This window comes from Pelophylax lessonae (genome assembly GCF_965119305.1).
Source record: "Pelophylax lessonae genome assembly, chromosome: 11".
NCBI classification, from domain to species: domain Eukaryota; kingdom Metazoa; phylum Chordata; class Amphibia; order Anura; family Ranidae; genus Pelophylax; species Pelophylax lessonae.
The window spans coordinates 209,274,911-209,288,806 of record NC_138778.1 but is presented as its reverse complement, the minus strand read 5'-3'; the positions used below and the strand labels follow the sequence as shown (position 1 = coordinate 209,288,806).

The 13,896-nt window shown below is 42.8% G+C and overlaps 1 protein-coding gene across 1 annotated transcript in view; it reads right to left on the bottom strand.

Annotated features, from left to right (window-relative positions):
- Positions 1 to 9,276: 9,276 nt before the first annotated feature.
- The window catches only part of HELZ2 (helicase with zinc finger 2), an 82,685-nt gene continuing 78,065 nt past the window's right edge, over positions 9,277 to 13,896 (bottom strand). The window contains exons 18-20 of the mRNA XM_082271525.1: positions 12,939 to 13,092; positions 10,955 to 11,122; positions 9,277 to 9,408 (exon numbers count right to left, since the gene is read on the bottom strand). Coding sequence (XP_082127651.1) covers positions 9,290 to 9,408; positions 10,955 to 11,122; positions 12,939 to 13,092 — 441 coding nt within the window. The 3' untranslated portion in view covers positions 9,277 to 9,289. The remainder of the gene's footprint in view (positions 9,409 to 10,954; positions 11,123 to 12,938; positions 13,093 to 13,896) is intronic.

Below are 13,896 nucleotides of genomic sequence, written 5' to 3'. Positions count from 1 at the left end.
CCCCTATTCCTCATGGCACACCTGGTGACCCTGAACCCCTGTTAAACGCGGTGGCTCCTGGTGGAGGGAAAAGTAGCAGTTAGAGAGCTCCACACATCCTCCATCACCATCCTCCTCAGACCATTCTGGTGCCTCGTCGCTTCTGCCCCAGTAAAGGTTCCGCCCTCCAGTGCCGAGCTCTGGCTCAGGTTCAGCTCTCCTCCGCTCCCTGCTTAATACCGACCCAGGGAAATAAATGGTTGCCCACCAGCTCAGTGCAGAGAGTCACTTCCTGCCGCTCAGCTCCACCTGAAGAGGATCATCATGCAGGACGCACTCTGGGGGGCTCCCTTCTTGCCTTTTGGGGCCCCTCCAACAGTGGTGGAAAGCCAGGGCCTAGTAGTTCCACCACTGCCCAAGACACTTGGCATCTTCCGCTGTCCCTTCTTTCCCCCCCACCTCCGCCCCTCGGCTCAGCTCACAATAATCATTCATGATGGAGAATTTATGATGGAGAGAGAGTGCCGACTCCTGGCTGCGTCCCTAGGTGGCAATGCGCCCTAGGCGGCTGCCTAGTTTGCCTAGTGGAAGCACCGGCCCTGAGCTTAGGGAAAAAACAGTTGAGAAACTACACAATCAGTCTGAGCTAACTACAGCCTAGCCAAAAACTAAATTGACATAGTAGTCCCTGTTTAGGATATGGGGGCTACAAATATAAAGTACATGTAAACCCTGACAATGAACTCCTTTTTTTAATACATCTCTTAGGCTGGATACACATTATACAACTTTTGTTGTTCAATTTCCTTTAGATTTACCTTCAACTATGTAGTGCCTGATTGCATACAAATTAAAAAGTGTTTGACCTCATATTATATGGTTTTGGTAAATCTAATGGAAAGTTGTACAAGACAGTTGTATAGTGTGTAGCCAGCTTCACTTATAAACACAACTTTAAAAGCTTTTTTGCTGTATATGCTCTACGAGGGCAAAATTCTGCCAGAAATCCAGTGAGCTTGTAACTTCCATTGTTCTCTGCTTGTGCACACATTCTTATTAGTTATTAACTCTAACTCTGCCCAGTTCACTTCTGTACCTTCCTCCCTGTGTATGGAGATGAGAGGGGGAGATGTGCTGTTGTCCTAAAAGACTTCCTGTCCTAGGCTGACAACACTGCTTCTCAATAGATACAGTACATTAAGTGTTGTCACCTTAGGAAGTGTGGAAGGATCACCAGGTGAAAATAAAGGAAAAATGGTGTTGTCACCTTAGGAAGTGTGGAAGGATCACCAGGTGAAAATAAAGGAAAAATGCCGGGGAAAAATAAAAAATGAATTCAGACACCCCATAGATATGAGCAATGCAGACCACACTGAAAAACAGCAATATGGCATTGTAGTTAAAATTTATTTCAAGAATTGAAATCTAAAAATACATTTCATAGAAAACAATTGTGGAAAATATTATTTTCACTGCTAGACTAAATACCAAATGCAACAGTTGCACAATTTTACAGTACACAGAAAACCCTGGTTGTCTTCAATGTATGAGTTTGAATATCATGTATGGAAAGAAGTGGACCACTATATTAAGTAGCATGTTCCAAGTCAGTTCCGGCAGCTGTTTTTATGGCAAGCTAGCCATCTGGAATGTTGATAACACGCATAAAAAATTATTCAGCTGGCCCTTGAGGAATGTATAAAGAGAGTCTGTGGCCCTAAGAACCCAAGTGGTTTCCTGCTGTGACCAACAGATAAGACATGACTGGATATAGCCAGTCTCATGTGGGGTTGCAGTAAAAAATGTCAGGGGGGCAAAGAAGGGGAGGTCAGCAGGGCTGTGAACAGGGGTCAGCAGGGCTGTGAACAGGGGTCAGCAGGGCGGTGTACAGGGGTCAGCAGGGCGGTGTACAGGGGTCAGCAGGGCGTTGTACAGGGGTCAGCAGGGCGGTGTACAGGCGTCAGCAGGGCGGTGTACAGGGGTCAGCAGGGCGGTGTACAGGGGTCAGCAGGCCGGTGTACAGGGGTCAGCAGAGCGGTGTACAGGGGTCAGCAGAGCGGTGTACAGGGGTCAGCAGGGCGGTGTACAGGGGTCAGCAGGGCGGTGTACAGGCGCAGCAGGGCGGTGTACAGGGGTCAGCAGGGCTGTGAACAGGGGTCAGCAGGGCAGTGTACAGGGGTCAGCAGGGCAGTGTACAGGGGTTAGCAGGGCTGTGAACAGGGGTCAGCAGGGCGGTGTACAGGGGTCAGCAGGGCTGTGAACAGGGATCAGCAGGGCAGTGTACAGGGGTCAGCAGGGCGGTGTACAGGGGTCAGCAGGGAGGTGTACAGGGGTCAGCAGAGCGGTGTACAGGGGTCAGCAGGGCGGTGTACAGGCGTCAGCAGGGCGGTGTACAGGGTTAGCAGTGCGGTGTACAGGGGTCAGCAGAGCGGTGTACAGAGGTCAGCAGGGCGGTGTACAGGCGTCAGCAGGGCGGTGTACAGGGGTCAGCAGTGCGGTGTACAGGGGTCAGCAGTGCGGTGTACAGGGGTCAGCAGAGCGGTGTACAGAGGTCAGCAGGGCGGTGTACAGAGGTCAGCAGGGCGGTGTACAGGCGTCAGCAGGGCGGTGTACAGGGGTCAGCAGGGCAGTGTACAGGGGTCAGCAGGGCAGTGTACAGGGGTCAGCAGGGCGGTGTAAAGGGGCCAGCAAAGTCGATGATAGAGGTCAGTAGGGCAAAGGACAGGAGCTCCTCAAAATATCAAAAATATATTTTTGTTAAAAATACATTAAAATAGACACAACCGCAACATAACGCAATACTGTTTTATCTATACAGTTAACAAATAAAGCTGTGTGTGTGACTGAGGTATTGTGGCTCATTTATATGGGTGCTGGGGTCTGTACAGTGTGAACCAGTGTTTTTTTTTTATGTGGCTGTGTGAAGGCATTAGTTACGATTTTCGGATGCAGCGGCTGTATGAACACAGCCGCAGGTCCTGATTTGACATATGCAGGGATAAGAGGCCAGTAAATTACATATTTACTGGCCCCCTTCCCCTGCTCTGCATCCTGAAACATCCCCCACAGCAGTCGGCAGGATTGAAGATGGCAATGCTGCAGGGGGAGGGACGGGGAAGAGGATGGTGGACAGATGGGGAGGAGGGGGGGGGGGATTACAGAACCGATCGCCTGTAGGGCTCCAGCTTTCAGCTGCTGCAGAGAGAAAGAGAGTCAAATAGGGAATCAGTTCTGTATTGCCCCACATCGCCCCGATCATCCTCCCTATGGGCACAGAGTCTGAGGTGGGGGGACAGAGGGTGGATCAATCAAACTATAAAACAGAACAAACAAGTTAGCATGTACGTTTCTTTTCAGAGATGTCAGGTAATTTATGCATAATAAATAAGAGGAATCCATCAAGACATAATTATGGCAGCTGTTGCTCCAGGTTGTTTTATGGAGGTGCCTAGCAAAGGTGCAAGGTGCTTACACCTTTGAAGACAAATCAGCATGCAGCATTTGCCATAGCGTTTATTCTGATGATTTCCAGTTGAAATGTGTACTTGCTGGCTATAAACCATGCAATTAAAATGGTGCATTGTCAAAGAAACCAAAAAACATTTCTAACTTCCATGCTAGGATGCCATTCCCACCAAGCTTTAGGTCATGATTAGTACATGTCAAAAAGTCAAACACACAGATTAGGATGCAGCTGTCCCAGAAGATAACATGCCCAAGGTAACGCATAAAGCTATAAAGTATAAAAGAAAAAAACAGAGGGAATCTTTACAAAACCCTTTATGAAATGATAATTAATACATTCATTTGAAAAAAGTGTTTTATTGCACAAGATTTGCTGTTCTGCCCTCCATTTTTTTTTATTGGCATAGAAAAGAATGTAATAATAGCCCGGCTAGCTCAGTCGGTAGAGCATGAGACTCTTAATCTCAGGGGTCGTGGGTTCGTGCCCCACGTTGGGCGCCAAAAAAAAAGAATGTAATAATAAGACATCCCTTTGGTGGATCCTAGTTTCCAGCCTACTATAAAAAAAACAATTAACTGCAATATAATGCCTGAGGCCCCGTTCACACTGGGGCGATCCGACTTGGGGGGGCGACCTCGGAGGTCGCGGTGCGAGCAGCGCTGCGACCTCGTAGCGGCCGGCACGGACTTCATAACATTGAAGTCTATGACGGTCGCTCCGGGTTGCCCCAAAGAAGCTCCGGACCCTTTTTCTAAGTCGGAGCGACTTGTGTCGCTCCTACTAGAACGGGTCCGCAGCTTCCCTATGGAAGGCGACCTACGGCGACCTGTGAGGCGACCAGGTCGCCTCACAGGTCGCCTTAGTGTGAACGGGGGCTTAGCCTATTGAAAATGAGACCATACTATTTAATTTATGTAAAGCTTGTTTAAGTTTTTGCTATAAATAAAGAATTTAAAAAAAAAACATACTATTTTCTTTTTTTTTTTTTTTCTTTTAAATACCCTTTCTTGGGGTTAAAAAATTAAATAATTATAAAAGAATTACAATGCATTAATACGGTAAACTATGCATTGGTTGATAGAATCAATCAACTGAAGCCTAAATGAAGAAAAATACATAAACTAACTAAAATACTTATAAACTAACTTCCTCCATACTTTATTGCACTACCGGTAGTTTATTTAAATATGACTGGGCAGTCGTATAGTCATCAGGGTGTGACCACACTGCCAAGTGAGCTACATAGTCTAAAGCTGGTCCTACGTTTTAAGCCTGAAGGGCTGAGCAAGAGAAAACACTCATTTCTCCCCCCCCCCCCCCTCATTCAATGGGTGGGATCCCTCTTGCCAGGTATTGTAGTCTGACAGCTATCACCCGTGGCTGTCTTGGGTTCCAGGGGGAGTATGGTTGCAAAGCTGAAACTTAAAGGAATTGATGGAAGGGCACCACCAGGAGTGGAGCCTGCGGCTTAATTTGACTCAACGCGAGAAACCTCACCCGGCCCGGACACGGAAAGGATTGACAGATTGATAGCTCTTTCTCGATTCTGTGTGGGTGGTGGTGCATGGCCATTCTTAGTTGGTGGAGCGATTTGTCTGGTTAATTCTCCATTCTCCTGTCCAACAATCTGATAATCGAAGGAGCCGGGCAGAAGATTGTCCGCTGAGCAGTGGTAACATTCAATCAACATAAACAAATGCAATGTGCATACACCACGTGATAACAATGATGAGTGAAGGTAGAAATTATGTTCGATCAACACTGTGACCCACAAAAATCCAAAAAGAATAGTCCAAAACTCAAATATATTGTCCACCAAGTGCAATGCCACATATACAATGAAAATAAAGATGTGCTGAGTCTACAGCCCGATGACACCGACTGTTCAATGTTTCTGCTGAACAAACTCAGTCTCCAACAAGTGGTGATGTGCAAACGAAAAATGAACTGGTGATGAAGTGATGTACCAAGTTGGTGACAGTTTCCCACCACCTTCTAGATGTGCTTCTTACCAGATAAAGATAATAAAGGGCATATATAAGTGATCGCTACCCAGAAACTTCTGATAACACCTCCAAACAGCTTAGGGTGAATCAATATCCCTTCACCAAAATTTCAGACAGCTCCTTACCAGATGTAAAGAGTTGAAGAGCATATCAAAATGACCCTTGTCTTCCTGAACTGGAATGATGGCACTTGTCATCGGTTTACCATCCACAGCATTTCCCCATGTGAAAGAAAAGCAAGGAAGGCCACAGATAGTGCATTATCCCCAGAATAAAATTTATTTAAAATGGAAATACACTTACAAAAATCTGTTGTTAATGATGCCTGTAACGATCAATACCGCAGATTGTCTGCAGCACAATACCGGCGGTGTGTAGAGTGGCGGCGCGACTCCTCCTACTTCTGACGCGGCGTTTCTCCTCAATAGGCTTCCACGGAGACAGGAGGGAAGTCAGCGCCGTCACTCATGTCCTTTTACATATGTATGCAAGTTTACTTCTGGTGTCATTCGCATTACAAACAGGAAGTGTACCATAGATTGTGGCCGCAATGAATTAGAATAATTCCTCATAGACAATCTCTTACTTCTATATATTTTGCGGACCTATATGTAAATCTTCGTACTCTTCTTATTCTAAGCTGTTTTACATGTTTTATTCACATCTCTCATATGACCTTTGCACCGGAAGTAAAATTACCTTATACATCTAAAACTTAACCCTGTCGTGGTTTTCCACAGGGTTTGAAATGTGACCAATATGCAGGGATAACCTTTAAAATAAGTGATTCCCCTTTTAAAATCTAAGGATTTAAATGACATATTAAAATCCAATACATTTACATTTTAAATATATTAAAATATTAAAACTTTATTAAAACATGTAAAAACAATAAACATGAGGAGGTTGATATAGAGAGACCATAATATCCCATTTCTGAAGGTCATGCATTAAAAGGTTAAACAACCCACCCCCCATCAACGCACCTGATTAGGAGGTGCTGATGGGTAGGGAAATGCATGATACTTCCACTGGGGACACTGATCCCCCCCCCCCCCCCCAACCTCACCATATAAATATATAAATCAAGATATTGAGAGTAGATTTGTGATAGAGAGGAAGAGGAAAAAGATTGTGTATATCTACTCAACTCTTGTTAATATATGAGTTTATGTCCCACTCGACATTGTGACCTAGAGGTCTAAAGCATTTCATTTCATAAATCCAGTAGACTTCTCTTCTGGAAATGGACCTTCTTAGGTTACTTCCACGCCAGTGGGGATTGTATTTTTCCATCACTGTAATGGTCATAGCTCGTGGATCTTTGTTATGGCAGGATGCATAGTGCTTAGGTACGCTGTGTCCTGGAAAACCTTTATATATATTGGTCAAATGTTCACCAATTCGAATACTGGCAGTCCTGATGGTTCTGCCAATATATTGCTTCCCACAACTACATGTGAGTAAATAGATTTACTCACATGTGGAAGTAACCTAAGAAGGTCCATTTCCAGAAGAGAAGTCTACTGGATTTATGAAATGAAATGCTTTAGACCTCTAGGTCACAATGTCGAGTGGGACATAAACTCATATATTAACAAGAGTTGAGTAGATATACACAATCTTTTTCCTCTTCCTCTCTATCACAAATCTACTCTCAATATCTTGATTTATATATTTATATGGTGAGGTTGGGGGGGGGGGGGGGGGAGATCAGTGTCCCCAGTGGAAGTATCATGCATTTCCCTACCCATCAGCACCTCCTAATCAGGTGCGTTGATGGGGGGTGGGTTGTTTAACCTTTTAATGCATGACCTTCAGAAATGGGATATTATGGTCTCTCTATATCAACCTCCTCATGTTTATTGTTTTTACATGTTTTAATAAAGTTTTAATATTTTAATATTTTAATATATTTAAAATGTAAATGTATTCGATTTTAATATGTCATTTAAATCCTTAGATTTTAAAAGGGGAATCACTAATTTTAAAGGTTATCCCTGCATATTGGTCACATTTCAAACCCTGTGGAAAACCACGACAGGGTTAAGTTTTAGATGTATAAGGTAATTTTACTTCCGGTGCAAAGGTCGTATGAGAGATGTGAATAAAACATGTAAAACAGCTTAGAATAAGAAGAGTACGAAGACTTACATATAGGTCCGCAAAATATATAGAAGTAAGAGATTGTCTATGAGGAATTATTCTAATTCATTGCGGCCACAATCTATGGTACACTTCCTGTTTGTAATGCGAATGACACCGGAAGTAAACTTGCATACATATGTAAAAGGACATGAGTGATGGTGCCGGCTTCCCTCCTGTCTCCGTGGAAGCCTATTGAGGAGAAACGCCGCGTCAGAAGTAGGAGGAGTCGCGCCGCCACTCTACACACCGCCGGTATTGTGCTGCAGACAATCCGCGGTATTGATAGTTACAGGCATCATTAACAACAGATTTTTGTAAGTATATTTCCATTTTAAATAAATTTTATTCTGGGGATAATGCACTATCTGTGGCCTTCCTTGCTTTTCTTTCACATGGGGAAATGCTGTGGATGGTAAACCAATGACAAGTGCCAGGAGAAACTTCCCATCATTCCAGTTCAGGAAGACAAGGGTCATTTTGATATGCTCTTCAACTCTTTACATCTGGTAAGGAGCTGTCTGAAATTTTGGTGAAGGGATATTGATTCACCCTAAGCTGTTTGGAGGTGTTATCAGAAGTTTCTGGGTAGCGATCACTTATATATGCCCTTTATTATCTTTATCTGGTAAGAAGCACATCTAGAAGGTGGTGGGAAACTGTCACCAACTTGGTACATCACTTCATCACCAGTTCATTTTTCGTTTTCACATCACCACTTGTTGGAGACTGAGTTTGTTCAGCAGAAACATTGAACAGTCGGTGTCATCGGGCTGTAGACTCAGCACATCTTTATTTTCATTGTATATGTGGCATTGCACTTGGTGGACAATATATTTGAGTTTTGGACTATTCTTTTTGGATTTTTGTGGGTCACAGTGTTGAGCGAACATAATTTCTACCTTCACTCATCATTGTTATCACGTGGTGTATGCACATTGCATTTGTTTATGTTTATATTTATATGAACACCTATCACATTGTAGCGCACCAATTATTTTTCACAAACATTTATTTCCACACATTGGATCTTGGTAGCAGCACAATTTTACTGTCAGCGCACTTTTTTCCATTAACATTCAATCAAGTGCTCTGTTTGGGTGCTCTGACAAGCCCACCCATTGCCTGAATTTTGGCCGGATTATTAGGAACCATCGGGAATTTGCTATGTGTATGGCCAGCTTCAAAGACCTGGCCAGACACACCCACTTACGTCCTCAGCACTACAAGTCTGTGTGAGGACATCCGAGGCGTGTAGACGAAAACCATCTACGACAGTGATGGTGAACCTTGGCACCCCAGATGTTTTGGAACTACATTAGCCATGATGCTCATGCACTCTGCAGTGTAGTTGAGCATCATGGGAAATATAGTTCCAAAACATCTGGGGTGCCGAGGTTCACCATCACTGATCTACGACAGCACAGACCATGGGAGGGGAATGCAGGAAGGGCAAATGTATTTAAGGAGAACTCCAAGTGGAAATTGCGATGAAATGATAAAATACGGCGGTACAAGACTACAAAGAAAAAAAAAAAGCGTGAGATTTAAATATGGCTAAAAATTTGCTCTTTTGTACCCACCACCCTAACCCTGTAGCATGCATTCTCTGAAACAGTGTCAGACTTTATTGTACAGGTGACCAGCACCATTATTTGGGGGTTTTCAGAAGCTGAGAATAGGTGAGATTTGTTTAGCGTCGGCGGTTTTGCACAACCGTGATTTCAGCAGCACGGACACGGGCCCCCCTCTGGTTGTAGTGCTGCAGAAGTCTCTTCCATAGAGGACAGCACCATAACAGTTTAGAGTTTCCTGTGGAAAATAAATTTAAACATTTTTTTTAATGGCACAAAACAGAATCATAACTCTATGGGTTATATATTACATTGATAAAGAGAATTAGTCACAGATATGCTTATGCAACTATCCAAATATTCAGTATTAATTACAATTGTGCAGACTAATTTATGAAAGATTCATATTTGCTTCACTTACTTTGTCTTAGGATGGTACACCAGCTTGGGAGTCAGGGTCAAAAGTCATTTCTCATGCTCATATCACTGCCTGACCTTGTAGCTGCCTCCCAGCCTCTGAGCGTGCATAACAGAATCAAATATTATAGTGCTGTTTTTTCATTTTTGGTTAAGCAGAGTTGGTGCCCAGACTTTGTATTGTTTAGATTTTTGTAACTTTTTAAGTGCCTTTTTGTATAATTTTGCATTAAAATCAAAATTTAAAAAAATAACGTGCTGTAGTTGTTTACGTTTTCCTTAAAGCCAAACTCTATGATCAGCATATATCATTTAATTACAAGGGGCATTTACTGTATATGCTTATTTGAATCTTGGTGAACTTTGTATATTTCTTCGATACATATGTGCAGTAATCCAGTGTGAGACTTTTCCTCTAAGCAGGAGCCTCCTGTAATAAAGACCTCTCACTACTGCTCTCCCTCCTTGTGCAGGGTGACTGGTTTGGTCTCCACCCCTCCTGTAGTTTTCAGCAGGGAGTCTGTGGTGGGTGGAGCCTGTTGGGCTCCTCCCACAGCTCTGCTCTCTATACAAGCTATGTACAGCACAATGATGTCACTACTCTTTTTACAAAATAATTTCTGGATTTGCAAAGGTGCACAAAATTGATTTATATTCACTGAGTAATATATTTTAAAGGAACATTTTGCACCTAGTGTTCTACTTTAACAACAGGGCCTTGATATTTGATAGAATTAAGCAATCACAGGAGCTGGGAGTCAGGAAAGGAGGCTAGGCAGATAAAAAGACAAGAATTTTCAAACTGGTAGCCTCTGACTTTCAAACGGAAGGTCAGAGGTTAGTTAAAGTAAAGCCCGATAGAGGGGCAATTATTATTTTTATAAACCAGTTTTATTATGATAATTTTAGATTGAGTATTTCAGTTCTTGTATGAGACCAGTGAATGTTTATTCCTAAAAGAAAAGGAATTGGCAGCACTCCAGGTTGAGTCAAAATCCAGATTTATTGACTGGACATCCAAATTATGACAATCGTGACAAGGTAGACGTGTTTCACACACTGACTGTGTGCTTAATCATTAGGTAATGATTAGGTAATGATTAAGCACACAGTCAGTGTGTGAAACGCGTCTACCTTGTCACGATTGTCATAATTTGGATGTCCAGTCAATAAATCTGGATTTTGACTCAACCTGGAGTGCTGCCAATTCCTTTTCTTTTATCAAGTTTCCACGGAGGCAAGCCGGGGCATGCACCTGCGTGAGTCATCAGGCAATTACACCACCTTGAGCAGTGAGTCCTTGTCTCTTCAATGTTTATTCCTATATGGTGCTATATACATGAATATCTAAATGTGTCACCTCTCACCTAGTATACAAAGGCCCTCCTTGGCTCTGGTAAGTGCAACGTTAATCTGGTTTGGATCACCCAGAAATCCAAGATATTTCCGCTGCCAGCCGATGGTGGGGCGACTGTCCAGATCTTGAGCGGAAGCAGAGCGCACAGTGGAAAAGATCACATATCGCCACTCGCTCCCTGCAGAAGTAGACAGACGGGTGAGGAATCATAGCAAAAGAGAAAGAAAATGATAACCCTTTTTAAAAGTGTCTAGAAAGCTTTCCCTGTAGCTGGTTTTATCTCAGTAACAAGGGTGCTAACTTTAGATTTGAACCATCTGTGGCTGGCTTTAGTCTTTCAATGAGGAAGGAGGAGGGGGCGGACATGTCATCGGAATGCTGCCGGCTCCTCCAGCTTCCAGTGCGTCCTGAAGATGTCACCAAAGAAGATGGCGGCGCGGGACCAAAGGGAGGGGGAAGAAGAGAAGTCAATCTCAGCAGGACAACGCTGGATCTGCTAGGCAGGTGAGTGCCTTAATTTTATTTTAGGACTGGAAACAGGTTAAGCAGGGGGGGGGGGTTAAAAAAAATTGAGGGGGGGGTACCGAGTGAAGATCTGCTTTAAATTTGAATTAAACATTTATGCCATAATGTGTTTGCCTTACAGACTTACCAGTATCTGTCAAAGAATGCCCTTTAGTACTGCAGTCATTGCTCAGGTACTTCCATCTTCCAGGCTGCAACACTTCGCACATGTGCACGGCAGTCACTTCATTACAGTACAGAGTGGGTGCTGTAAATGTACTCTGAGCTACGCATGCACAGCTCAGTGTACATTACGGCTTACATTCACAGGGAAGCATTTATGACAGAAGAGACCATTAGGTCAGAAAAACCCTGCCTGTCACTGTTTATGTAAATTTGCATTAACCACTTAAGGACCTTATACTGCAGCAGGCAGCCCCTCCTGAGCCAACCGCCGTATGGGTACGTCAGTCGCGCGCCTGGTGCTGGGGGAGGTGAGCGTGCGCTGCCGGCGGCACGCTCCCGCACCCACTTGGCAGCAGGGATGCCAATATATGGGGCCGGCGGCCGCGATTACCACCGGCCGCCCGCGATCGCTCCCCGATGAGAGAGAAGGACTGTCAGCTGTTAAAAACACAGACGACCGTTCTTCTCTCTAGAATGATCACAGAGCCCCTGTGCTCCTTCTATGTAGGTCACAGGTCTCTGTGATCATTTCAAAAGCCCAACCCCCCACAGTTAGTAAACACGTCCCTAGGCTTACATTTAACCCCTTTGATCACCCACTAGGGTAACCCCTTCCCTGCCAATGTCATTACAGTAACAGTCCATATTTTTAGTGCTGATTACTGTAGTGTCGCTGGTCCCCCCAAAAGTGTCAGTTAGGGGTCTGATCTGTCCACTACAATGTCGCAGTCCCGCTAAAAATCGCAGATCGCTGCCATTACTAGTAAAAAATAAATAAATAAATAAAAATTACATAAATCTTTCCCCTAGTTTGTAGACGCAATAACTTTTGTGCAAACCAATTAAAATATGCTTATTGCGATTTTCTTTACTAAAAATATGTAGCAGAAAACAAATTGGCCTAAAAGGATGAAAAATTTTGATATTTACATTTTTTTTTTTGGGAATGTTATATAGCAGAATGTGAAAAATATTGTGTTTTTTTTTTTCAGAATTGTCGCTCTTTTTTTGTTTATATCACAGAAAATGAAAATCGCACAGGTGATCAAATACCACCAAAAGAAAGCTCTATTTGTGGAAAAAAAGGACATCAATTTTATTTCGGTACAGTTTTACTTGACCGTGCAATTTTCCATTAAAATAACACAGTGATGAATCGCAAAAAAAATGGCCTGGTCATTAAGGGGGAACTGGTTAAACACTGTTTTAAAGGTAACGCTACAATACTCAGAGTATACGCTCTCTAAAAAACACACTATACTTTTATAAGGAAAATGCACGGTAGTATACAATGACACACTAACCTTGGCTCTTCATTACAGTGGACACGGTCACATTGTTCAGTCTCATGTCCTGCAGCCTCTTGCTGATCTCTGACACCTGTGCATTGTAAGCGGTCAGTATAGCAATTTCACTTTGTTCTACAGACTGAGAAACCAGCAAGAATGCCAAACGAACCTGGCACAAAAAAAACAAAAAAATAAAAATTCACTGATCAGACTGGAAATTGGCATGTTAGCAATGACATGTTTATGCAAACATACATATAGAGGAAGGTTGCCTATATTAAAACCCTAGCAACACTCAGTCCCCATTATAGTAGAAAAAAAAACAAATAGAGCTTAGCTCATGGGACTTTTATGAGTGGTGCATGATAAAAATTCAACAGCATATATAAAAAAGTACAACATTTATTACAACATATTGAAACAAACTAACAAAAAATATGTAACATTGATATAGCTCATAGTCATGTCATCAATATCCACATAGACATGTAAGCACAAATGTAGCGATCATGATTATTTAAAATAAAACAATGCACAATTCATGAAGATGTAACGTTTTCAAGCCCTCTACGTGTTTCATGAGGCAATGCCCACTTCTTCAGGAGACAGACTAGATATGATTTTTTTATATGAATAAATGTGCAGGAAGAACCATGTCATAAACAACCATAAATAGAAAATTAAAAATTGGTGCATTTTAACCACTTAAGCCCCGGAAGATTTTACCCCCTTCCTGACCAGGGTTTTTTGTGCGATTTTTTACTGCGTGACTTTAACGGACAATTGCACGGTCGTGCAATGCTGTACCTAAACAAATTTTTATGTCCTTTTTTTCCCCACAAACAGAGCTTTGTTTTGGTGGTATTTGATCACCTGTGCGATTTTTTGATCATGCGCTATAAACAAAAAAAGAGCGTAAATTTTGCAAAAATAACCATATTTTTCACATTTTTTTATACGAAATTCCCCCAAA